The 25,657-nt window shown below is 37.2% G+C and overlaps 1 protein-coding gene across 1 annotated transcript in view; it reads left to right on the top strand.

Annotated features, from left to right (window-relative positions):
• Window positions 1-25,657, top strand: part of LOC122793639 (rho guanine nucleotide exchange factor 19-like) — a 1,093,308-nt gene that overhangs the window by 794,338 nt on the left and 273,313 nt on the right. The window contains exon 9 of the mRNA XM_044061848.1: window positions 1,968-2,097. Coding sequence (XP_043917783.1) covers window positions 1,968-2,097 — 130 coding nt within the window. The remainder of the gene's footprint in view (window positions 1-1,967; window positions 2,098-25,657) is intronic.

Genomic DNA, 25,657 nt, shown 5'->3' with positions numbered 1-25,657 from the left:
CAGCCTGGGATGTTGTCTGGTCCCATGGATGCTGTGTTTTTGGCTTTAGAGAGTGCAGCTTTCACCTGCATAGTTGTGATTACAGGGACTCTGCATTCTTCCTGTATAGGTATGGGCCCTTTAGGGGGTGGTGGGTAAAGGTTGGCAATATCAGTTGGTTCTGTAATTTTTGTGGCTTTGTGCTGTAACTCAGAGCAGATCTGGGTGTTGCCATTGAGATTCTTGATGTAGCTATAGAATGCTTTGTGGTTGTCCTTGGAATTAGTGGCGATTTTATTTTCATAGCTAGCTTTGGAGGATCTTATAAGGGATCTCAGCTTCTTACTGAGGCTGACCAGGGAACTCCTCCACTCATGGGATTTTACTCTCTTTTGCAACAGTTTCTTCCTTCTGTTGTATAGTTTGTTTATGGCAGGGGACCACCAGATTGGCTTCCTTTTTTTGGAGGATAACGTCTTGGTTTTGTTTGGGATAGCACGATCCATGCACTCATGTAAGTGCTTATAGAGTGCATTTGTGTAGGATTCAGCAGTTGTAACTGTATTGTCCATCTGCATGGGTGTCATGAAGTTCACTACTTCTGTCTTAAGAAGCATGGCTTTGGAGAAATTTTTTACTGTGGTTTCCTTAATGGGGGGTGGGGGTGGGATGTGGATATCAAGGGTGATTAGCTTATGGTCGGATCGGACCAACGAGGAGCTGACTTCAGGTGTGAAACACCGGTTACTCATGTTGGTAATGACTAGGTCTAGGATATTGTTGCCCCTGGTGGGGGTGTGGATAAGATGATGTAGGGCATTGGAGTTTATGAATTCCAGAAAGTGTTGCGCTAAAGAGTTGGTACATGAGTAGTTTTCTCAGTTAATGGTGGGGTAGTTGAAGTCACCCATTATTAGAGTGTTTGGTTGAACCCTAATATTTTCCAGTACATCAAGAAAAGAGGAGTGGGAATCCTGGGGCATGGTGGGGGATCTGTAGCAAGCTATAATTTGGATTGCAGTTTTGCCAAGAGTTAGTTGCACTTCCAAGGACAATAATAATAGGTGATCATCAGACAGCATGAGATAATTTTTACAGTCTCAAGATATCAACTCAATCAGGCTGTGGGGAAGTGCTGTTCCATGGTTTTGACAAGAATGACTATGGGTGCAGGGGTGACTATAACTGCTCGGAGTTCAGTTTACGTAGGATACTGTTTATCCCAACTTCTTTTTCCCCATCTTTTCTTCATCTATAAAAACTGAATAATGTAACTAAGAATTATTGTATACTATCATAATCTCCATGACAATTTTAGGTCTATCTAGTCCAGTGTCTTATTCCGTGTCCTTAGTTAGAAATAATTAATCAAAATTGTATTTTCTTTGCAGCCATCATCTGCTATAGTAATAGCCTACAATGGGTTAGCAGTCCATTTGAAATTAATATCAATCTGTGTTTGAAATGGCATACAAGTAGTATCACACAGCATCATAAATATACTCAGATGTTATTTCTCAATAAAATTCTACATTATAATAGTGTTTGCATGTTAGAATTTTATGCTGTTGTGCTGAAATTATTTAAACACTATTGTACTTTAAACTGAATGTTTATTTGTTTAGCATTAATGGAGGTTTCTTCCTAGATCCCTCCATCTACAACCCCCTTTTTCTAATTTTTGCACATGGGGTCAGGCTGTCACATCAAGTGACCATCATCTTGAGCCAATGTTCACACCATCAGGTGGCTGATTTCTCCAAAAACCCTGCATCTAAATGAATAATGACTAGGAGTGGCCATCTCAAGTGCCAAAGTACAATAAATAAATAAATAAATACATGGAATTCTTGTATTTACATTGTAGCAATAATTAATGTGCTGTCAGTATAAAACCACTGTTTTAAAATGTCAGGTTTTTTTTTCTTTGCAAAATGTTCCATACAGTTGTGAAAGTGTCATTTGGTGTTGTGTTTCTTTTTATCCAGACAGGAAAATACCAAGTTTCCAAGTGTTCTGGCAAAACTTGAGGAAGATCAGGTGTGCCAGCGCCTGCCACTTACTTCCTTTCTAATCCTTCCTTTCCAAAGGATAACACGGTTAAAGATGCTGGTAGAGGTAATCACATTCTATTCTCATTACATTATTGTGCTAACCTTTAGGTAAACTGATATTGGTGCAGCCACGAGTAGCATTTCTACAAGACGGGCCTACAATGAACAAAAAATGGCTAGATTCCTCAGTTTTAGTCTGCCAAAGGATCACAGATGTGTCCGGGAATATTCTACATAGCTTAATACAACCATAACATAAAATATTTCTTTGTCAGATCTTTGGCAAAGTCTTTATGTTGCTTTGAGGCCTGGAATTAGTGATAAATCACTATTTTCTCTCCACCCAAAGATTAAAAAATATGATGATTATCCCTAAGAAAACATTAGATATTATATTTTATATATCTATCTATATATATATATATATATATATATATATATATGTGTGTGTGTGTGTGTGTGTGTGTGTGTGTGTGTCTATGTATACATGCAGATATATATATATATCTATATATATATATATATATATATAGACTTATGTGCATGGGCATCGGACACCCAAATGAACAGAGAGTACACCTGACCCCTGTCTGACAGACACCATTTGGTCAATGCAGACAGATGGTTGACAGGTGTGTGATGGTGGCAAGCCTCAGGTGGAGGGATATTCCCTATCCCCAGGAATATGCGAAGCCTGAGTTAGTATATATAATTAGCAGGGTTGTGGGGCTTTCCACCCTGCAAAATCATTTTATGTTGGTTTAGTCTGCTTTGGGGTAATCTCTGGAGCATGCACAGAATGAGACAAAATCTCTGAGTTTAAAATTATTCTCATCACTGAAAATTGCTTTGAAACAGTGGACAGCATGGTTAACAAAATAAGTTTATTTATTTATTTATTTTAATTATGACAATAATGAATTAATTAGTAAGCAAGGCCTTTCCACCTTTTGCAGGTATGTGTGATCCAGCTAGCTACTCTGGAAAGTGTTGTCCTGCCAAGAATATATACATTTCATCAACACTTTTTCCACTTCTGTTCTCACCTAGCCTCTGTATGTTCATTCTGCCTGCCTCTATTCAACTTCACTTCAGCCTTCCATTTCAGACTCCATAATTTTCCTCCCACTAAACGTCCACCACATACCTGACCTGGAGAAAGCTACATGAATCTTGAGGGGAGACAACTGTATTTCTCCCTCAGCTCCATGAAAGTGTCAGTCCCCTTTTTACTCTGGATACCCAACCAGACATTTCATGAATGCTTATCTGACCTCCGAGATGTCTGTCAATTGTTCTTCCAGTATATTGACACAAATGAAGTTGCACGGGGGTCTATCCAGAATGTCTTTAATATTCCACCTAAGTAGTTTTTTCAAGTTCTTACATTTTGATAAGGTGCATGGACAAATGAAAAGAGGCCTTTCTAGCAGTCTGAGTTCTTTCCTTATACTTTCCTTTATCTCACAAGGGAACTAACCATTCCTTTACCCTTAGCTACATATGAGGATTTGAATTCTAAGAGTGCTTCTGGTAGAATTTATAGCTGGTAGCATCCCAAATGTGGCCCCTCAAATACCAACCTAATATCTGTCCTTTATTCAGTATTGCACTACTGGGCATAGATTGTTTTATGTCCAGAAGGGTATCATCAGCTGGTTGTGCAAGTATGATAGTCGAGGGTTAATGTGCACTATTGCAGTACTGAATAAGTGCACGGATGTGGGACATACATATCATTCATACAGCTGAGCAGAAAGGATAAGCATGAAGAAGCCCAAGATTTCAATGCGCTTTTATCATTTTTCACCAGTGAGCTCTTTAGTGGGAAATCTAGTTACATTGATGTGCTATTGGAAGTGAAAACTGAAGAAGAGGGTGATAGCTGATAGCTTTCCCCATGGTATGAAGGATCATATTTTCTTAAGTTATTGAACCCATAAACTGCTGAAACCCGACAACATAAAATGCACTTTTTGAATCTCAGTGAAAACGAGAAGTCAAGAGCAGAGAATGCAAGTATAGATTCATAGGATCATAGGTAAGTATTAGGCAATCCATCTGCAGACAGTTACAGTTATGTTAACCAAAAAAAAATATTCAAAAGTTCACTCCAACCTAAAGGAGGCCAAGCCAAGATAGACTATGGGATAATTTCAGGCTGCCCATCCAATTACATAGGTTTAAGCTGAAGGTGGCAAAGATGCTACTCTGCTTGACATGTAGTGAAAGATTGTTTCAGAGGTGAGGGATACATTGGGATATGAATCTATCATGCCAACATGTCATATTTATGTTGATAAAAGTTTAGTTCCTTTAATTGGGTATTTGAGGTACCATTTGTGCTGTGAAAGAATAGCATAGAAACAGATTGGTGGAAATTTAAGCAAAAGAAAGAAAGAAAGAAAAACAAATATATAATAATTAACTAGGTATTTTGAAAACTAAGCCACCATTTAAAAAACTGTATATTTCTAAAATTAACCCATAGTAAGTATGGTAGTCTTTACTTATTTTTTTTTTTTTAATTTCTAACTGATCATGCTCATTCAAACAAGATTCAGAAATACTTAAACCTTATTCTTGTTTTCAGTAATGTAAGCATGTACCTTCATCAGTGAGTAAAAATACAACAATGTTGGTGTAAGTCCCAATAAATCCCATGAATAATTTTGATTTGGCATAGGGTTCTAACTTACATTCTGGTTTGCACTGCATTCCTCATCCTGAGCAGATGTTATATTTTAACCCATACTGAAAACTAAATATAATGCACAAAAATCTGCAATAATCATGTAACGTAAATCCACTAACTGACAGCAGACATAACCATAGGCTGATGGCATGCAGGATTTGTGAACAAACTAAGAGGGCCTTACAGAAACAGATGCTTGGTGCCAGAGCCAAGGGCTCAAGCTCAATGCCAAGAAATGTATAGTTATCCCCTTTGGGAAAAAACATGTACCCATGAATTACCACATAGATACACTAAACACCAAAAGTGTGATAAGAGATTTAGGGACACAGGTGGACAGTGGTCTCACCTTCAATAACCACATCACCACAACAGTCAGGAAATTCTTCTATGTGGCATACCTCATCACTAAGGGCTTTTCATCCAGAAAAAAGGAGGTCGTTGTCCCATTGTACTCATCCTTCATTAGACCCATTATAGAATACAAAGTCCCATTTGGTATGTACCTCTCAAGACATCTGCAACAACTGGAAAGGCCACAGAAATACCTCACTAAAAGAATCATAGGCCTAAAGCAGATGTCCTAGGCTGACCATCTAAAAAAACTCCATGTATACTCTGCTGCATATCGTCTACTCAGAGGTGAGCTCTGCTTAACACACAATGCCATGTCAAACCCAGAGCCATTGGGCATGATACACTTAAAGAAATCCCAGTCCCTCAAAGTCACACACTCCAGGGATCTAAACCTTGTCATTACAATGAACAAAACATACTGGAGGGATAGAGTCCTGACCCAGAGACTCCCCAGACTCTGGAATAGACTGCCCAACCTTTGAGTTCATGCTACAAGCTTTTAGGAGTAGTACACACAGTCTGACTTGTAGCTACAATGCTCTTGCACTACAACAGGTCAGTGTACCACACTATGTTGGCCCATCTCAAAAGAGACATTCATATTTACTGGAATTTAGTTGCAACAGTGATACATCACAACAATTCTATGTAACTGTCTGGACTTGGGTGAAATAGCACCCTAGGCCTACTATTTCAGCCCCCCCCCCACACACACATACTCTCCAGTTCTCCCCTCTGTTTCCCCCATGCTGGGCTCCCCATACAATGCACATTTCTGTTTTTCTTTATTTTCTCACATTTTTTCACATTTTTACCTTATTCTTCAGCTTTTTCAAAACACCATAACTTTCTATATGCTAAGAAGTGCATTAAGTTTTTTTTTTTCCTTTTTATACAACATTTTCATCCACTGATGGCATAGACAAAAAATATGATCAAATATAGAAATTCAGTGTTTCTGTTCAGCTTTAGTTTTCCTGTCATCCTTTCAAAACACCTTTCCTAGCCAACACAACACAGTAGTAATCATTTAGGAACTAGTGCAAAAAAGACAGGGCCCAAGAAGCTGTATGGTTATAGATGCTCTGGGGTGCACTTTAAAGCATTTTCCAACCTTTTAATCCAGTGGTGGCCTAAACTAAAATCATGAGTAAGAAAATAATTTCAGTCTTATTTTTTTATTTTTTTGTCTTTCAAGGAAGGCATTAAGTTATGTCCAAGGCTAAATGATCAAAGCTGACAAAATAGTAGATCATAATAAACTAACAAGCCAGTTGTTATGACAATACACAGCTCTATCCCAGAATACTGCATGCCTCGCTAACCTCCCCCCAAAAAAGACAGCCACTGCCTATGTATCCCACTGGTGCTAGATTGGGATGAAATCAGAGGTACAAACTGCCACAGTCATGTATTTCAAGAAACTGCTGACACACTCCTCCTCACTCCTCACCCATAGCTGCCAAAGACAGCCACCAGTATACATTCCTTGATGTATGATTGTGAAGAAAGTGAAACAATAATGATTACAGTAATGTATTGTACTTCATTGCTCCTAGACAAACTGCCTCTACAGAAGTTGTAGTAACCTTTTTTTTAATATTTTTTTTATTTTCCAAATAATATAATGTTTAACAATACAATCATCAATAAACAAGCATTATAAACCTTTATATACACTATGTACAATTGACCTGAACCAAGGAGGAAAAAAATAATAAAATATATGAAATTAGTAACAAAAATTTATAATATTCAATTTATAAAGTATAAAGTTACACATTAATTATTTAGGGTTCATTTTTAATGTCTCAATAAGAGTTAACATTTTTTTCCCAAGGATTGTTTGTCCATGTTTTAGGTGAAATTCTCGATTCCTTCACCTTGATTTCAAATGTCGCTGTTTCCTCCATCAATCTCAAGAATTCTTCCAGAGTAGGTTCTTGTGAAGACTTCCATTTTCTAGTTATACATTTCCTTGTCACAGCTAGTATGGACCAAAGAAGGTATATATCTTTTTTATTCATTCCAATAGTATCATTGACATTTAAGAGGACTAAAGATTTGGTTAAAATAAAGGTATCTGTGAATATAGCTTGGAGAAAAATAGTAATTTCTTCCCATATTTTTTTATATTAATACAATCAAAAAATATATGAGACCAATCATCTTTACAGTTTAAAAAACATCTCCAACAAATGGATTTATCAAGTGAATTGAATTTGGCTAGTTTATCAGGTGTAATAAATGCCCTGTGAATATATTTCCATGTAAATATTTTCCATACTTGTAAATTAAATGTTAAGTTAACAGAACATAAAAGATTTGTTTTACTCTCAATTAATAGATTAGTGTGACATCCTTTTGCTATGAAATTCTAATATCTTGCATTAGGGTTAGTTTTATATGTTATCAATATTTTGTATAATTTTGAAATTAGATTCGTCCAATTATAATTGTCGTAAATAACTTCAGATATTAGACTAATCAAATTTGGACTAGTTTTATAAGGAGAATTAATAATTTTACTGTTAAGATCCTTAAGATATGATAATATGCTTTGTAGTATCAACCAATCTATTGATGGAATGTTATATTTATTCTGAATTTGTTGAATGTCTAATACTACTTGATTCTCTATACAATGTTGCCAACAAGTGAAGTTTTTCCCCTCCCATCTAGTTAAGATAACATTATGAATTTTATTGAAGAAATTCTTTGTAGAACTAAAGGGTATTATCAAGTCTAGCCAAATCTTAATATCCGTGTTAGTATATATAAATCTTCTGCATAAATTGTAAATATTATTTATATAATTTAAGTTTGTTGGTTTTGTTTTAGTATATTGAATATTTACAGTCAATATGTGCCACATCCTATTATTTTGTTCACTTAATATACACTTTTTAATTATTTTATTTTCATTTAGAAAAATAATAGTGTGAAATGTTTTCCATGTTGAATAATTAGGATCTATCCAATTAATGATAGTTTTTAATATGTAAGCTTTTATGTATGATTCTAGATCTGGAAGTTTAATTCCACCCATTTCCCAAGATCTAATATGATGTGTATAGACTATTCTATTTCTGTTTGGATACCAAAGAAAGTTTAATAGAATTGTATTTATTTATTTCAAGATTTTTTTTTTCTTGTTAGGTATTATAGGAATAGCTTGTGCAATGTAATATTTTTTGGAAGTATTGTCATTTTTATTATTTGTAATCTGTCTTCAAATTTCAAGACCATTTTATTCCAGCTTACTATTAACATTTTTATTTTATTAATTATGTTGCTATAATTTGTGGCTAACATAGATTCCAAATTATCACATAGTGTTATTTCTAAATATTTTATTATGGGAACTTGTTTTCCTATCACACAATTTGTAGTTAAGGTAAATTCTCTCTTTTTATTTAAATGTGTATAATTAGATTTTCCCTTGTTAAATCTAAGGACAGAAATATGATAAAACCTTTCCACTATTTCATCTAGATTTTGTACTGATATCTCTGAGACAGATAAGGTGAGTAAAACATCATCAGCAAATAACACAGTTTTTTAAAAGAGTTGGCCATATATATATGCCTGATATATTAGAGTTGTGGAGTAATAATGAGGCAAATAATTCAATTCTTAAGGCAAACAGGATGGGAAACATTGGACATCCCTGCTTTGTAGCTTTGGTTATTTCAATAGCCTTCGAGGTAAATGGCCCAAGTTTTACATAAGCCAAATTGTTTTTATAAACATTCTTTATTAGCTTAATAAAATTAATAGGAAATTCAAAGCCTTGAATAGCCTACCTGTCCTTAAGGGAAGTGACCTCAGCAAAAGAAGCTGTAGTAACTGGTCATTTTGGACCATTTCTAGCTCTTTTGAAGTTCCCTGGTTAAAATCTGCCTCTGGCATTTTTTTGAAGCCATATTGCTCAGACACAGCTCCACGTGGTCCTGTTGAGTCTTCCTGGCTACAGAGAACTGAAAAAAGTGACTGCTTTCCTGATTAAGTATCCTGCTGTTTTTTTTATATTTGTTTTACCTTCTACTGCTTACCTAGAGCAAGCTTTAACCATTTTCATAGTTATTTACTGCATTTTTTATTATCTGCACTTAAAAGTACATTTTAGTCGAAATTAGTCTAATTCAAATCAAAAAGTGTTTGTTTGCTGTTTAATTTAATTGTTTGGCTGCCCACTAAAGTGTGCTAGCCTGTACTACTGACTTATTGCCTTTTCTGCATTTCTGTGTGTTTCTATTTAAAAACAAAAAAAAAATCCTTGTTTTCCTGCCTCTCCTAAACTAGTTAGACCAGTTTACAGGCCTTGCTGTATCCTGGGCTGTGTTGTAGTTCCTGTGTTGTCCATTGCCTTACTTGGATAGAAGGAAGTTTCTTAGCTCACCAGTGGGAGTGGGGAGCCTTGAATAGCCTACCTGTCCTTGAGGGAAGTGACCTCAGCACAAGAAGCTGTAGTAATTGGTCATTTTGGACCATTTCTAGCTCTTTTGAAGTTCCCTGGTTAAAATCTGCCTCTGGCAGTTTTTTGAAGCCATATTGCTCAGACACAGCTCCACGTGGTCCTGTTGAGTCTTCCTGGCTACAGAGAACTGAGAAGGAGCGACTGCTTTCCTGATTAAGTATCCTGCTGTTTTTTATATTTGTTTTACCTTCTGCTGCTTACCTAGAGCAAGCTTTAACTGTTTTCATAGTTATTTACTGCATTTTTATTATCTGCACTTAAAAGTACATTTTAGTCGAAATTAGTCTAATTCAAGTCGAAAAGTGTTTGTTTGCTGTTTAATTTAATTGTTTGGCTGCCCACTAAAGTGTGCTAGCCTGTACTACTGACTTATTGCCTTTTCTGCATTTAGCGCGGAGTTGCCACTAGAGCACCATCGGGCAGCGCCGGTTAAACAAGGTTAAACTATTTCTGGCTCTGTAAAGTCTGCTCTTCATTTTTTCCCTTAGAACTGCTCTACTTGTAATCTAAACAGTCTATTCTCTATCTGTAAAGCTCAGCACTTGTTCCTAAAGCATTTTTTAGTCAGGTAAAGCACTTCTATATTATACAAAGTACTTCACTAGCTTAAAACCCCCTTGAGTACCCACTTCCCTCTAGATCCTTTCTGACTCAGTTACACAGCAAACTTTTTCATTTCTTCTAGCATGTCAAAGGGTCAGTTGCTGGTGTCCTCTCCTGCTCAGCTGGTGAATCTGGGAATATTAAGGCAATGTTACAATTGCCTCATGTACACAGACAACCCTCTCCTCCTCCCACAAAACACAAATATATGCGAGAGATGCAACTATATAGCCAAACTGGAGGCTGAGCTCTCTCAACTCAGGACTGGCAAAACCAGACAGGAGGAGAAGGTAACCACACACACCATAAACCCAGTCTCACATAGAACTATCACAACTACAAATCAAACACATAAACACACAAAGACATACTCGGAGGCACTGATCAAAAATCTACCAAAACAGCACAGGCCTCCAAAGCAGACACCCAAACAACTGCCACCTCATGACATAACACAAGCAACACATAGATCACAAAGTCAGTGTGCAAATCAGTCACAGCCCTTAAGGCCAAACACAATGCCAGACACACTTGTCATAGGTGACTCCATAGTCAGACACACTGACGTCCCACTCACCAGACTGAACAAGGAGAGGGTCACAGTAAGCTGCCTGTCGGGTGTTAGAATCTGCCACATAACACAAGCACTCAGGTCACTCCACAGCAAGTACAAGTATGACTCAGTCATTGTCCATGCCGGTGTGAATGACCTGAGACGTACCTCCGTGGACTACATGAAAAGAGACATAAAGGAGCTCTCAGATTATGTAGCCCAGGCTGGTATGACCCTGACCCTGAGCAGTATCCTACCTTCACCAAGAATGATGCCACAATACAGAGACAAAATGATCAGTTTTAATAATTGGCTTAATTTCTGGTGTCATTCTAAGGGGATCCAATGTCTGTCTGCCTGGAATGACATGCTTGACAAGCCACGCTGCTTCGCAAGGGATGGCTTGCACCTGTCACCCTGGGTTTCCGGATATTGGCAAAGGCTCTTGCCACCCCCATAGTGCCTTTTTAGACAAGGCTCAAATTCTAAACCCACCGCCCTAGAAAACAATAATGGAAAAAACTAAGGGTAATGCTGCTCAATGCCAGAAGTCTAAATCTCAAGATGCACGCCCTCAAGCCCTCCTCAGTATGGAGAACATCGATGTCTGTGCTGTGACTGAAACCTGGTTCAAGGCTCCTGAGAGCACCCGGCACTATCAGGTTTTACCTCATATCATGCGTTCCGCCCCAAAACCCGGACCGTACCACAAAAGGAGGGGTGTATCCATATTCATCAAGGATACCCACACCTCCAGGCTGGTGGCAACTCACAAAGCATCAGAGACCATTCAGGTGCAATTAACCATAGGCAAAACTGCTCTACAGTTTGTAGCATGTTACAGGCCACCCTCTCAAACTCAGGAACCCCACACAGCCTTCCTGAAGACACTGGAGAGTATAAATGTCTCTCCAAACACCATCATATTGGGTGACTTCAACTACCCAAACATAGACTGGGAACATTACTCAAGCCCCAATACCCTAGCCCAAAGGTTCCTGGAGTTCATAAACTCAAATGCTATGGAACAACTTGTCACCATTCCCACAAGAGGTGAAAATATACTAGACCTGATCATCACAAACATGGGGACAAAATGCTCCACACCGGAAGTATATCCCTCATTGGTGAGATCAGACCATAAACTAATCTCACTGGAGATCCACATCCCGCCCCCACCCCCAACAAAAAAGACCACAGTGAAGAACTTCTCAAAAGCCAACTTCACACTTCTTAAGACTGGTGTGGTATCCTTCAAGGCCCCTGAGCCATTGGAAACCACAACCCACACTGCTGATTCCCTTACAAATGCTTTCTACGAGCACCTCCAGGATTGCATGGATCAAGCAATCCCAAATAAACTCAAGACCCTTTCCACCAAAGGCAAGCACCCGATCTGGTGGATCCCAGCCATAAACAAACTTTACAACAAGAGGAGTAAGCTACTACAAGATAGAGCAAAATCCCTAAAAGGGAAGACGTCTCTGATCAATACTAGTAAAAAATTACGATCACTCATAAAATCATCCAAGGCCAACTTTGAGAGAAAAATCGCCAAGGACTCAAAAGACAATCATAAGGCTTTCTTTAGCTATGTTAGAAATCTGGGTGGAAACTCCCAGATATGCTCAGAATTAGTCCAAAATGATACAAAAATCACTGAACCCACAGACATTGCAAAAATACTGGCAGACAGGTTCAGTGAAAATTTCTCCCCTCCCTCCCCCCCAAAAGGAGAAATATCTATCCCAGCAGAGTGTAGCCTCCCAATCATCTCAAATACCCAGGTGAGAGCTGCTCTCTCTAAAGCTAAAAACACAGCATCAATGGGACCGGACGGTGTCCCCGGCTGTGTGCTACACAAACTCAATGAGGAACTAAACCCACACATAAGGCTGCTGTTTAACCTTAGCCTTACCACAGGATATGTACCCAAAGAGTGGCGTACGGCAACTGTGGTCCCACTCCAAAAAGGCAGTGCTTCTACGGACCCTGGTAATTACTGCCCCATAAGCTTAACAAGCCTGGTCTGCAAAGCTATGGAGAGGATCACAATGGAACTCATAAATAAAGACATAGGGGACCTACAGACATTGGATCCTACCCAATTCAGCTTTGTCAAGGGCAGATCATGCCTCTTGAACTTGGTCGACTTTTTTGAAACAGTCACCAAGGCCATTGATGAGGGTAAGGCAGTTCACACAGCCTACCTTGACCTTGCAAAAGCTTTCGACACAATACCCCACTCGGGTATCACAGAAAAGCTCACCAGCTTAAATGTAAACCCATATGTCACAAGATGGGTTGCAAACTGGCTCAAGGACAGAACCCACAGGGTTAGAGTTGCTGGTGCCATGTCAGACTCCAAGCCGGTCACAAGCGGTGTCCCACAGGGCTCAGTCCTGGGACCCTCTTGTTCGGCATCTACTTTTCAGAAGTGCAGGCAAACATAGGAGGATTGTGGCTGACAAAGTTTGCAGATGACTGCAAACTGGGCGCCATAGTTGAAAATCCATCAGACACAGATATCCTTCAGAGAGGTCTCATAGAAATGGATAACTGGTGCCAGAGCCATGGCCTTAAGCTAAACGCCAAAAACTGTATAGTCATACCCTTTGGTAAAAACAAGGTAACCCCAAGTTACCACATAGGTGGCAATCCATTAAGCACAGAAGAGGTTATCAGGGACCTGGGGAACCAAGTTGACAGTAACCTTTCTTTTGACACTCACATTGCCAAAGTGGTTAGGAGGACCTTCTACATTGCCCACCTGATTATGAAGGGATTCACATCCAGATCAAGGGAGGTCATTGTTACCCTGTACTCTTCACTTATCAGACTAATGATTGAGTACAATGCCCCATTCGGAATGTATCTTACCCGACACCTGCAGCAATTGGAAAGACCCCAAAAGTTCCTCACCAAAAGGATAAAGGGGCTCAAAAATATGCCATATGCTGCCCGACTGAAGAAACTCCAGCTCTATTCAGTCGCATACCGTCTGCTCAGAGGTGACCTGTGCCTGACATACAAGGCCATGTCCAACCCAGAATTAATGGACATGCTCCACCTAAAAAAATCCAAATCCACCAGAGCCACAAGAGCAAGAGACTTAAACCTCAACACGGATATAAATAGGATGTGCTGGAGGGACAGATTCATCACCCAGAGACTCCCTATGCTGTGGAACAGAATCCTGGTCCATGTGAGACAGAGCACCTCGCTGGCTCTGTTCAAGAGGAATCTTGACCAGTGGATGGGAGATCGTAGGTTTACCCCGGGGATCATCTCTGTATCACTGCTGGACAGAGGCACGGCAAACTAATGGGTATAGTATTCTTCAACCTAAGGGGTGGTGAAAGCCACACAACTCTGGCTAGGCTTATAAATGCCCTAGGGCAGATAGCCTAGTATGAACCTATGAACCTATGAACCTAATTCTAAAGCCTTAAAAAGAAAATCCCAGCTCATTGAATCAAAGGCTTTTTCTGTATCCAAAGCTACTATTAGAGCTTCTTGGTTGTTTCTGTTTAGAAAATCTATGATTGTTAGAATTCTTTGTATATTGTCACATGTGTGTCTTTTATAAATGAATCCTGTTTGATCCTCATTTATTATGTGTGTCAATGATTTTTTTATTTTTACCAATATTGACATGCAAATTTTATAATCATTGTTAAGTAAAGATATTGGCCTATAAGATTTACACTGTAAAGGGTCTTTGTTTTCTTTTATAATGGGTGTAATTAAGGAGTATTTCCATGAAATTGGAGTTGTGTTTTGTGCTAGAATTTCATTCAAAGTGTTGTGAAACAATGATATTACTGAAGATGGAAATATCTTATATAATTCATTAATTATTCCATCAATTCCTGATGTTTTATTACTTTTACTTTCCTTGATTTTTTGAGTAATTTCTTTTAGAGATATTTATTTTTAAAGGTCTAACTTTACCTTTTCTGGTATCACCTTTACCTTTACTAATTTCAGGTCTAAGTTTGATGTATTAGTTATGTGTGAAGCATCATTATAATGGTCAGACAAATAATGTTTAAATGCATCGAGTATATCATTTATACCCAAAACCTTGTTGATTTTTTTCCTTCCTTCATGTATAATACTTGTAATATTATTTCCAAAGTGATTTTTTTTAAATCTTATTGCTAAATTATGCATGCTGATTCCCACTCTTTTAGCTTGTTTTTATATGATGAAATAATTTTTCCATTTAGATAGGCTTGTATCCCAAAGATTCATTACATTTATTTCAGTAGTGTAGTTTATATCTAAAATGAGTTGTACTTCTGAATCTAACCAAGGTTTAAATTGTTTTGATTTTGTAATGTAAGCTGGAATTCTTGACATAAAAATTAATTTCTTATAATCTGTATGTATTTTGAGAATTAATGAACTATGGTCTGAAAAGGGCCAAAGGATTATGGAAAATGTTATTATTTTTGAATTTAGCTCTTGAGATATGAAGATTTTATCAGTTCTTGTATGTGTCCCAAATCTATGGTCTTGGTGTGAAAATTGTTCACCTTATAACTAAATGTATCAATTAGATTTAAACTTTCTTCCAATTTCTTAAGTAGCTTCCCTATAGAACTTACACATACATTTCTTTTGCTTGTGGTCTCTGATTTATCCAATATACAATTAAAGTCACCTCCCCAAATCAAATTTCCTTTATATACTCTAGTTATTAGATCCATGTGTTTTCTTATTGTCCCAACCCCAATACCTGGAAACCAATATATATTTACTAATGTCCACAGTCTATTGTTTTATTTTACTATTACTATGGCTAGGAGTCCTTCTTTATCTTCATATTTGTAAATGATTTGAGGCATAGTGACATTTCTTCATAAAATTAAAGTTCCCCTAGTCTTTTTCTTATATGAAGAGTGAGATAAGATCATATATTCATTAGGATTCCAGCTAAAGGTATTGTTTGTTTTGAAGTGAGTCTCTTGAAGAAATACTACTTATACTTTATTTAATTTCATATATCTTAATAATTTAGATTGTTTTCCTTGAATTGCTTAAACCATTAGTGTTTAAGGATAAAATAGTCAAGCCCATTCTCAGTATTTAACTTTACATCATATTTGTTTTGTATTATATTTTGTAATACCACACCAAATGTAAAATGTGTAACTACTGTGTTAATAATTCTCATTGTAGTCAATATTTTAATTTTGGTCAAATAACTTAAAATAGAGTTTAGTTCAGGCCAATAAAATAAAGAAAAATGAAAATGCCAAAATTACTTGTATAACAAGTATATAAATATTTTGTAAACCCTCTAATATACATGAAGTGAAATACACTTCCAATCTGCTAGATGAGAAGAAATCTAACAGATTGCCTACCATAACTTCCCTCATGAAAAAAGGGAAAAAAAAAACTAACCCGTTTCGAGCTCCAGTAGACCTTTTCTCTTATCTTGGAGATTTAACAATAGTAGTTATTATTTTCCCTATATAACTATTAATAATGAATTAACATAATGTATGGAAATGAGTATTGATTTGGTAATACAATTTAATTTTAGATTAGATTAGACTTCTTTTTCAGAATATAATCATCCTATTATGCACTACTTAAACATTCATAAAGTAAAATCTCATTTATAACACAGTAAATGTTGCTTAACATTAGTTCTCTTTAGCCTGAGGGTAGTATATATACATATTAATAGTCTCCAATATTCTGATATGACCAATATACTAATGATTATGTCAGGTAAACATTCTCCTACATACTAAAAATATATTATAACTGAGTGAAGTAGATTTAGAAATGTATCAATAAGTGAAAATAAATACAGACAAGTCTATTCAGAACACTTGAATCATACTACAAAAACTAGGTAGTCCATAGAATGAACTCTTAGAGATGTGTTCACTAGAGATGATAATGTAAATATGTTTGAGTGAACAATACATGTCATAAATTTCTATTTATCACTCACATGCTTTCAAGTAGAGACAAATGAAAGCATAACCAGATTCAGTTTATGTCCACCCATGAATGTAGTTGTGACAAACTGAAAGAAAAAAATTAAGAAAGACAACATTACACCATAGTGATCACTCATTGATGATGAAACAGAAGCAATTTGCCCTGATAAGTGGCCATGTGGGTGAGCAATTTATAAACTTCTTAATACTAATGCATAGTTATAATATCAATTCATATTATGAGAATATCATCACAGAATATTGAACAAAATGCTAGTCAAGACAGAGCATTACTGAAGCTGTTCTGCACAGCCACAGTTCCTTAGAACCTTTATAATAGAGTGTTTATCAAAGACTGTGTCATGCAGCAAGATACAAGAGTAGGCAGACTCCCTTCTCTGCTATTAAATTTTTAAAAGTAATGAAACTCTAAAAAATACAAAACCTATTAAGCTGAACAGTGTCTTAAGAAATCTTTCTATCTCGTATCTATTTAGTGTTCTACTTGAATTTCTCATCAAGAATTACAATTTACAAATCTGTCTTATTTTACTACTTGAAGCAGAAGCAGACCATGAAGACATTTTCTCATGGGCCCTTTACTTTAAAGAAATAAAGATGAAATTCCAAGGTGAACTCATTTTACCAACCATCTTACTAAGAAACTGATAACCTTATTAATTAAACAGTTGTCAATATTCAGTAAAAATATCAGCTGCATAATAGTCAGCTATACAACTAATGTCTGAAGGATTAAAGGTAGTTTATGTTATAAATCCCTGCCTTAACCAGATGTGTAGCATACAGAATATCATTTAGAATTTGCGTTTCTTAGGAACCTATGTCTGTAAATGTGTAATTCAAACAATTCTTGGTAGAATGAATGACATATAAACTACTTTATTATGCTAATTTATGTGCAGTTTTACTATAGGTTTCCCAGTACTTCCCCGTCATCAAGGCAACTCCCACAATACATCAACAGGCACTCGCAAGACAGTCTGAGATGCCAATTTTATGAGTTATAGAACCATGGTTTAAAGTTTTGCTGGGAATAAATCAACTGTTCATCATAGAAAATAAGTGCACATGCCCACACAATTTAGTAGTGCAGTTAAACAACTACTTGCATGTTTGTGTAAAAATTTTGGCTAATTACCAGCATCGTTGCCACTTTACTGAAAGTTGAACCCCAATTAACAAAGATTATAAAGCACTAAAGGGTGAGGAAAGTAATCAGTAATTTACTATCTACTGTACTCACTATTTATTTGGTTACTAAGTAATCAATTCAATTGAACATGTCTAGACAGTGTGAGCAGAATAAAATAACAACACTGCACAGTACAGGGTTTACTATGTTATCTAATAAAGCAATGTACTCATTATATTCAAATAAGCAGGAGTAATAAGTACAAGGTAATAAGTCCCTTTGTGGCTTCTGAAATTAGATGATTTCTGTTACCAGGTTAATGAAGTATTCAGTAAAATATGTCTAAAACCTGTCTTAATTTTATTTATTATGTGCACAGAAGTATGTCACAACTGCAACTGATGTGTGCAACTCGCACACATATTTTCCTATTTACACTTGCAACACTGTAACAGATGCTTATTAAAATTATCAGACATGTCATTTTACTGGATCACCATAGCATAGTGTATCTTTTAGCCTAGGTAGGAATAATTTAGAAGTAAAAAAGGACTGTGTTTACTTCAAGTGTAACAATGTAGTCTGTAATGCCTCTATTACTTTTTCAATTGGATGTTATTCAATGTTACTGTAAGTTCTTCTTTTTGGTGTTACCTACATGAAAAACGGGTTCCTATCAGTTCGTCGAAACTTCAGCAGTTCGAACACCATATGTTTGAACTGTGAAGTTCGAAAACTGATTATCACGAAACCGCGGAACACCAAATTCTTTCTCAGGGAAAGAATTCAGTGGGCTGTTTCTGTGGCTTCACGATTTTCAGCACTGTGGTGGAAAGTTATGGGTCAGGTTCAGGTAAGTGTGCGATTGTGCAGATGTTAGGGTTAGGGTACAAGTTAGGTGAGTTAGGGTTAGGGCGCGGGTGAGGTGGGTGTGCGATAGTGTGGATGTTAAGGTTAGGGCGCAGATTAGGTGAGTTAGGGTTAGGGCGTGGGTGAGGTGGGAGTGCTTTAGTGTGGACGTTAGGGTTAGGGCACAGGTGAGGTGGGTGTGCGATAGTGACAGACCTTAGGGTTAGGTTTTGGGTTAAGGTAAGTGGATAGATAGTAGTGTATGTACAGTTTAGTGTAGGGTTTGATGTAGGATTTTTAAGTGTGTGTAGATTGTTTTTTTTTTTTTTGGTGTGCTTGTGTTGTGTGTGAGTTTCTTGGAACAGCAATTTTTTTCCCCTGGGAAAAAAATCACTGTTCTAAGCCTTTGATGGTTTTGCACTTCGAGGTTAGAAGTTCGAACATATGGTGTTCAAACTTCTGCCATTTCGACAAACTGATATAGACCCATGAAAAACAGCTATTCTGTCACTGATTTCACACCTATTCTTTTTATTTATTTAAAAGAAGTCAGGGTTTATAGATTTTAATAATCCAAAGGCCATGCTAAATGAGCTTAAAATATACTGCTTGTGCAACTGATATCACTACAAGCGCTACCTTAACAACAGACAAGCAGGGAATTCCTTAACTGACTATTTCCACCTTAAATCTTTCATAGCAGGCAAGGGAAGCTCTAACTAGTGCATGTGAATGTTTCAAATAACAGCATTGTCAGAACCCAGTAACAGAACTCAAAGTGACGTTTTTTCCACATTTAAAAATATGGATATATGTTACTTTTAAAACGGGAATTTGAAGTCAGTAAGCCACAGAAACTATTATTAAAAATTTTCAGTTCCTATTATGCAACAATGAAGTAAACTAAATATACTATTAATAAAAAGGAACATGAGAAAAACATTTGTGTATATGTTGTCTCTGTTCTTCCTTTACGTATAACTAATTATACTAAAGTGAAAGATAACATTTGAATCTGGTATTCCTTACTGCCTATGAATGAGATGTAACTATATTTTCAGAAGTCGCTCTAAGTTATAAAACCATTTAACATTATCAGACACAACCACTAGACTTGTGATGAGTATGTTGCCTAGTACACACCTATGAACCTAAGTTTGATTCACTTGATGATGGTAAATCATTCAAAATTACAGTCAATAAATCCAGACATCAGAGTTTTATACTTATTGTCCAAAAAATACATGTTAATGCAATAGCTGTTATTCTATTAACTTTCTAAGTGAATTAGAGTAATATTTAAAGTGTGTTCTTGATTTTCAGTCTTTATTCTGCTATTATTTTTGGCACCAAGATGAATTCTTTGGCAAAGAAGTTGAGAGCTACAGTATCGGGTGTTCTGCCAGTATTTATAGAACTCCATGAAAGAGAAAACCATCCCTGAGGAAGGTATGCACTGAGATCGGTCACTCTGGGCTACTGATCTCTCTAGTGCTTATCTTCCTTGTGTTCATTATCAGCTTTATCCTAAAAGGGTCATATCACAGTCATGTTCAGGTTAAGGACCATAATCATGAAATTAATACTTTTTTAATCCTTATTTTTCCCCAACCAGCAACAGCTTTTGTGGGGCTTCCACACAGTAAAGGATGACTAAAGGATCCTCCCCAGCCACGAGTATTGCAGGTACCTAATGATGGCTATGTTGTTAGTTTTAGTGAAAATAATGTCCACCATTAGGGTTTGTTGCTCTACATCAGTAGTAAAATATTTAATAGAATTGTGGAGCCCGTTACCTGATAAATTACTGTTACTATGACCAGAGATATCTTTGAATTTTAAAGGAGACAAAAATAAGAGTTATTATCCACCTGGTTTCTTAAGTATACAAGATTGCTGTACTAGCTTTTGTTGGTTTGACAGACATGTTGCAAAATATCAGGATAGCATAACTTGCTGCAGTTGGGGACCCCCAGCAACCGCACTGTTCACTGGTGCCTATAGCCAGCTATGCTAGCATCATAGATACCTCTCAGATGCACCATGATAATCATGGGATACGCCTCTGGTCTTGATGCATACACTGTGGTGTAGCAAGTAGAGGCACTCCCGCTGTTTACAGCCAAATGGATTGATCACAGTGGCAGTGGCTCAAGAGGTGGTACTTTTGCCTGTATTGCTGGAAGATCAAAAAGCTATAGGTTCTTTTCCCACTTCATGTGATTGGAAAAGTTTCAAATTGCTGTCACTGCAGTGCAGCATTAGGGGATGTGTGCTGTCCTTCAGATGAGAGATAATCCTCTGTGCTATCATGTATCAACTCAGGTACAGGAGGTGCTACAGGAGAACACCCCTCAGACATATATACAATGGCAGATGTCCACAAAGTTGCATAAATGAAATGATTTCCTTAACCTTTGTAGAATTGTGACATTTCATATTACATATGAAGTGATGCATAACTCATTATTTAAAACTGTAACTATGCTCAGAGTCGATTATACCCAAATGTAGAGCTACAGCTCCTTTCAACCCACCTTGCTTTGAAGTCATGAGCAGTCTTTGGTCAAAGCATGTGCTGTTGCCTGGATTAGGAACCAGGAAAAGTTTCTGTTCTCACACAAAGTGAATGTATAATAAACCACAGTTTCTTTATATTAAAATCTGGAAATAGTCTAGAATACATAGCGGTGGTGGTGCTGCGGTAGCGTTGTCGCCTCACAATTAAACGCTGTCCGTTCGATTCTCAGTTAAAGCGTCTTCTGTGTGGCGACATGCGTGAACAGACATTCCTTCATTGAAGGTTGTGCGTTAGACCCGACAAGCTAGCACGTAAAACTCTACTGCCAATCATTAGCGGACCGGAGTTCCGCTGTGGCAACCCCTAACCAGGAAAAGCCAAAAGACACAAACAAACATAGCTAAATATAGGCTTTCAAGTATGGACTTCCCTGCACATCCCATGTTGGTGGAGACCACTACACTCACAAATTATACACACTAATTATATAGTCACACAACAGCAGTCAAAAATATAACCTCGGTGATCACTGAAAGTGGTTTTCTGTGATCTTCATTTACAGCAATGGTACTCATGCAAATCATGGTAGTACATCTGACTGTCTCCCACTTTATCAAGTTTATAAATATTATTGTAAAGGGCCTAGGCATGGAGCATAGAACAGTGTGCCCACCTATGTAGAGGGATTGCACCAGAGAAGAACGCTAAAGCTATCGACTACTCAAGGTTTCTGTTGATCCTTGTATCTTACCTGACACTGCTACAATTAAGCTACTGCATTATATATTATGCTGTCTCACTTGTGAGTTAAATATTCATGACAGGACAGGCTGTGTTATCTAATTAGCACAACGTGGGTTATTCACTGATAATTATATAGTGCGGTTTATTTTATATGGGTATGTTTTTCTATTAAGTCAACTCATCAGAGAATATGAAGTACTCTTCTTATGGGAGGTACATTTTGTGACAGTATTAATACTTGTATAGCATATTAATGCTGCGATGTGTCAATGAAGGGATACCATAGAATATGCAACTAAAACCTATAAAATACTAATGTTTATTACTTGTGAAATGGTTCCCAGTCAGAAGAACTAAGAGTTATGTAGTTATGGGAAGTCTGAAACCACAGAAACTTGAGTGCCAATATCTGTCATGTATTTTGTCAGCTGAGGGGTTACAACATGAGGAGGGAATCTGAGTCTGTTAGTGGGCAGCACAATAGCATCTGAATGTGTGGAATGTATCACCTAACAGGACCGTTTGTTCTCTATAACCGTTAAGTATTATCGTGTTGTCTTTTGATAATCTATTATTAAAACTTTATTATTGGCTCTGTATGTTTTCTTCATGGTGATGCAAGTTTGCATGGGGATTGGGGTGGGGTGACACCACATTGCTGCAACAGACTAGGGGATTTTTTTGAGAGGGTAAAATGAAAAGCACTTTGAGAAGGTTCCCCTGCATAATGTGGGGTGATGTGTTGAGAGTGCCTTAATGATAAGGCTGTTATTAGTAGGGCCTAAAAGTTTTATGTGTATATAGTGTGTTATAGTAATCATGAGCTAGTGATTATAGCTGCATGATGGTGGGGAGGGTAGTAATCTTGTCAAGCTAAGATAAGCTGGAGGAGAGAGAGAATGATTTGGAGAGTTGCTGGTTCAGGTTAAAGCACAGTGCACCTGGTTGTTTTGGGGACAAAACCATGGGGTAAATGGAGGCCTACCACAAAAGCTGTAGGCACATATCTTAGGTATAAGCACATGCATAGAAACTCATTCTATGTGTACATAGTGGTACCAACAGCTATCTGTAAGAGTCATGTTATGTATGCAGGTGGGAGGAAGGTCCGTGAGAAGAGTGGAAAGAAACTGAGGCCGGATGTAGGATATAAGGGAGGGAGAAAGTGAGCCACAGGTAGCAGAATAATGAAGACAGGTGTTAGTAGGAGGTGGAGTGCTGCACTAATGATGGTGGCAGGTGTTAGTAGGAGTTGGAGTGCTACACTAATGATGGGGGCAGGTGTTAGTTGGAGGTGGCTTGATACACTTATTATGAAAATTTGGAATATGGTAGGCAAGGAGAGTGTATGTGTCACTTTAAGGAGTTCAGTAATGTGGATAGTGTGAGCTCAGGTGGAGTGTGCAGTCCAGAGGTGTGATAATGATAGGTAAAGGGTAAGAATTAGGAATACTGTAACAATGCTGCTAAATTTGCAGCATATACCCCTTTCAAAGCCCACCACCTTGTAGCACTGAAAAGCCTAAATTGATTAGAAATGCCACATAAACTAGCATATGCACATCTTATTACTACCTATAAAATTCTCCAGCATCCATCTACCTGTCCAGCACTAAAAAACATTCTACCCAGCTATGTTCTCACTCGGTCATTGCGATCCAGTGAATAAAATGCCTGCCTGTCTACAAATTTAGCAAATCTGCTGGGCATTGTCTCTACTCGTACAAGGTTGCTAAGACCTACAACTTCTTATCTGTATCCATCACGTCTATACCCTCCCTCCCATCTTTCAAAATCAGGCTAAAAGACTTCCTAGCTAAAATATGACTTTGTTCTTGTTCAAAACCAGGATAAACGATATCCATAAATGTGAACAACTACCCTTTCATTCCTTATACCTTCTTACTCTACCTTCATCACTTACTTCTTGCTAATTCTTTTACCTGACTTTCTCTCTAAAATATGAAAAGCCTCACTTCATATTGCAATTCCTATTTGTATTGGACTATCTTAACTTAAATTTCTCTACATACTGTCTAAAATATCTCTAAATATTAAATGATTGTCGTATAACTTCTCTCTGTTCTTAACTAATGTTTTTATGTTACATCTAATTTGTTATAATTGTTTAAATTGCAAATGTTTTTCTTTTATTTTGAAGATTGTAAAATTATTATTCTTAAAATGTTTTTTAATAATTTGGAGCTTTTCTCACCAGGCCTTCACTGAGAATGGGCCTCTACCCAGTTGGACTTTCCTGGTAATCAAATGTCAATAAAAAAAATATGGGTGGAAGACAATGAGGTAGGTTGTTAAGTGAATCTTTAGGGGAAAGAGGAACAGAGGCTATAAGTGAGAGATGTACTAGAATTAATGATCTGTCCTGCTGCTGACTCAGTAAGTGTCATTCATGGGTCATGGGAGGTGTAGCTCTAAATGGTTATCAGTGGAGCAGGATAAGTTGGCAGGTATGGGTTAGAGAGGAAGAGAAGGGGAGGGATTGGGGAGGGCTAATGCAGTGTTTGTGTGGAATGTTATGGATATACAACAATCTAATAAAATATGAGAGAGTTTTAAAAAAAATACTGCAAGGAGCAAAATTAGGAAGGAAGGAAATAAAACTGTATCATGACAGAGTCATACTACTACATAAATCAGTACAGTGGGAAATTGCAACATGTAAGAAGGTTTAAAAAGGCAAGTAGTTAGTGGCCAGATGACTGGTCTGGTCAAGATGAGGCATTATTTTTGGAAGGTTTATAGAGCACATTAATGATAAGGACAGAATTCCCAAGAACCTTCTTTCAGAAGGTAGGTTCATAGGTTCATAGGTTCATAGTAGGGAGAACAAGGAAAGACAGAGACAAGGTTATGACTGTTTGGGACTTTTAATGTCATTCTAGAGCCAGAGAAGGACAAGTTATTTAGTATGGCAGAGTTTCACAGGGACTGTCAAAAATAGTTGAAAGGACATATTGAAAAGACATAGGAAACAATTTTCTCTCAAAAGGGCTTTAACTAAATAAGTCATTTTATGATAGTTTGGAGACTGGAGAGAAGAAGTAAGGGGGTAGCAATTACAGAAAGGGGAATTGTTGATAATGCCCTAGTGAAGGTGGAGTAGGAGAAAGGCAGATCAGAACAGAATTAACACATAGCAGTGGAATCCCTTTAGGAGGAGAAGTCAGGAGAAGGAATGATGTTTGAAGGAAATGGTGCAAGATGTACAGAATGAGAACACTGAAGATGGAGATAAATTTAGAGTACAAGAATGACAGGGACAAGGCACCATGGAGAGGAAGACTTGTGGCATGGTTGGGTAGAAACAACAGTGGAGGCAGAGTGAAGTTTAAAAAAAAGGAAGGTGAAAGATTTGCAGAGAGAAACAGAGAGGGGAACTGGACAGGAAAATAAGGAGATAAGATAAAAACATAGAATTAATTGAAGTTAGAGTAGCAGAGGAGAAAAAATGTAAGCTGATTTACGGAAATGTAAACCCAAATAGTGCAAAAAAGGGAAAACTTTAGAATATGAGACATTCAAAGAATTTATGATAGGTTTGTATGGGGAAAAGGTGAGAAATGGGTGTCTGACAATGACAACAGGAAGGATGCTGAGGGATGTTGGGTTTCAATAGATGTTCCTCATCAGTAAATTTAGTGAAAAAGTTAAGGGTCTGGGAAAATTGATAACTCAGCTAAGT

The sequence above is a fragment of the Protopterus annectens genome, chromosome 2.part0 (assembly GCF_019279795.1).
Source record: "Protopterus annectens isolate FY-2018-M chromosome 2.part0, PAN1.0, whole genome shotgun sequence".
NCBI classification, from domain to species: domain Eukaryota; kingdom Metazoa; phylum Chordata; order Ceratodontiformes; family Protopteridae; genus Protopterus; species Protopterus annectens.
Note: the sequence above shows the minus strand (reverse complement) of the source record. Positions and strands in the feature narration are given on the sequence as shown.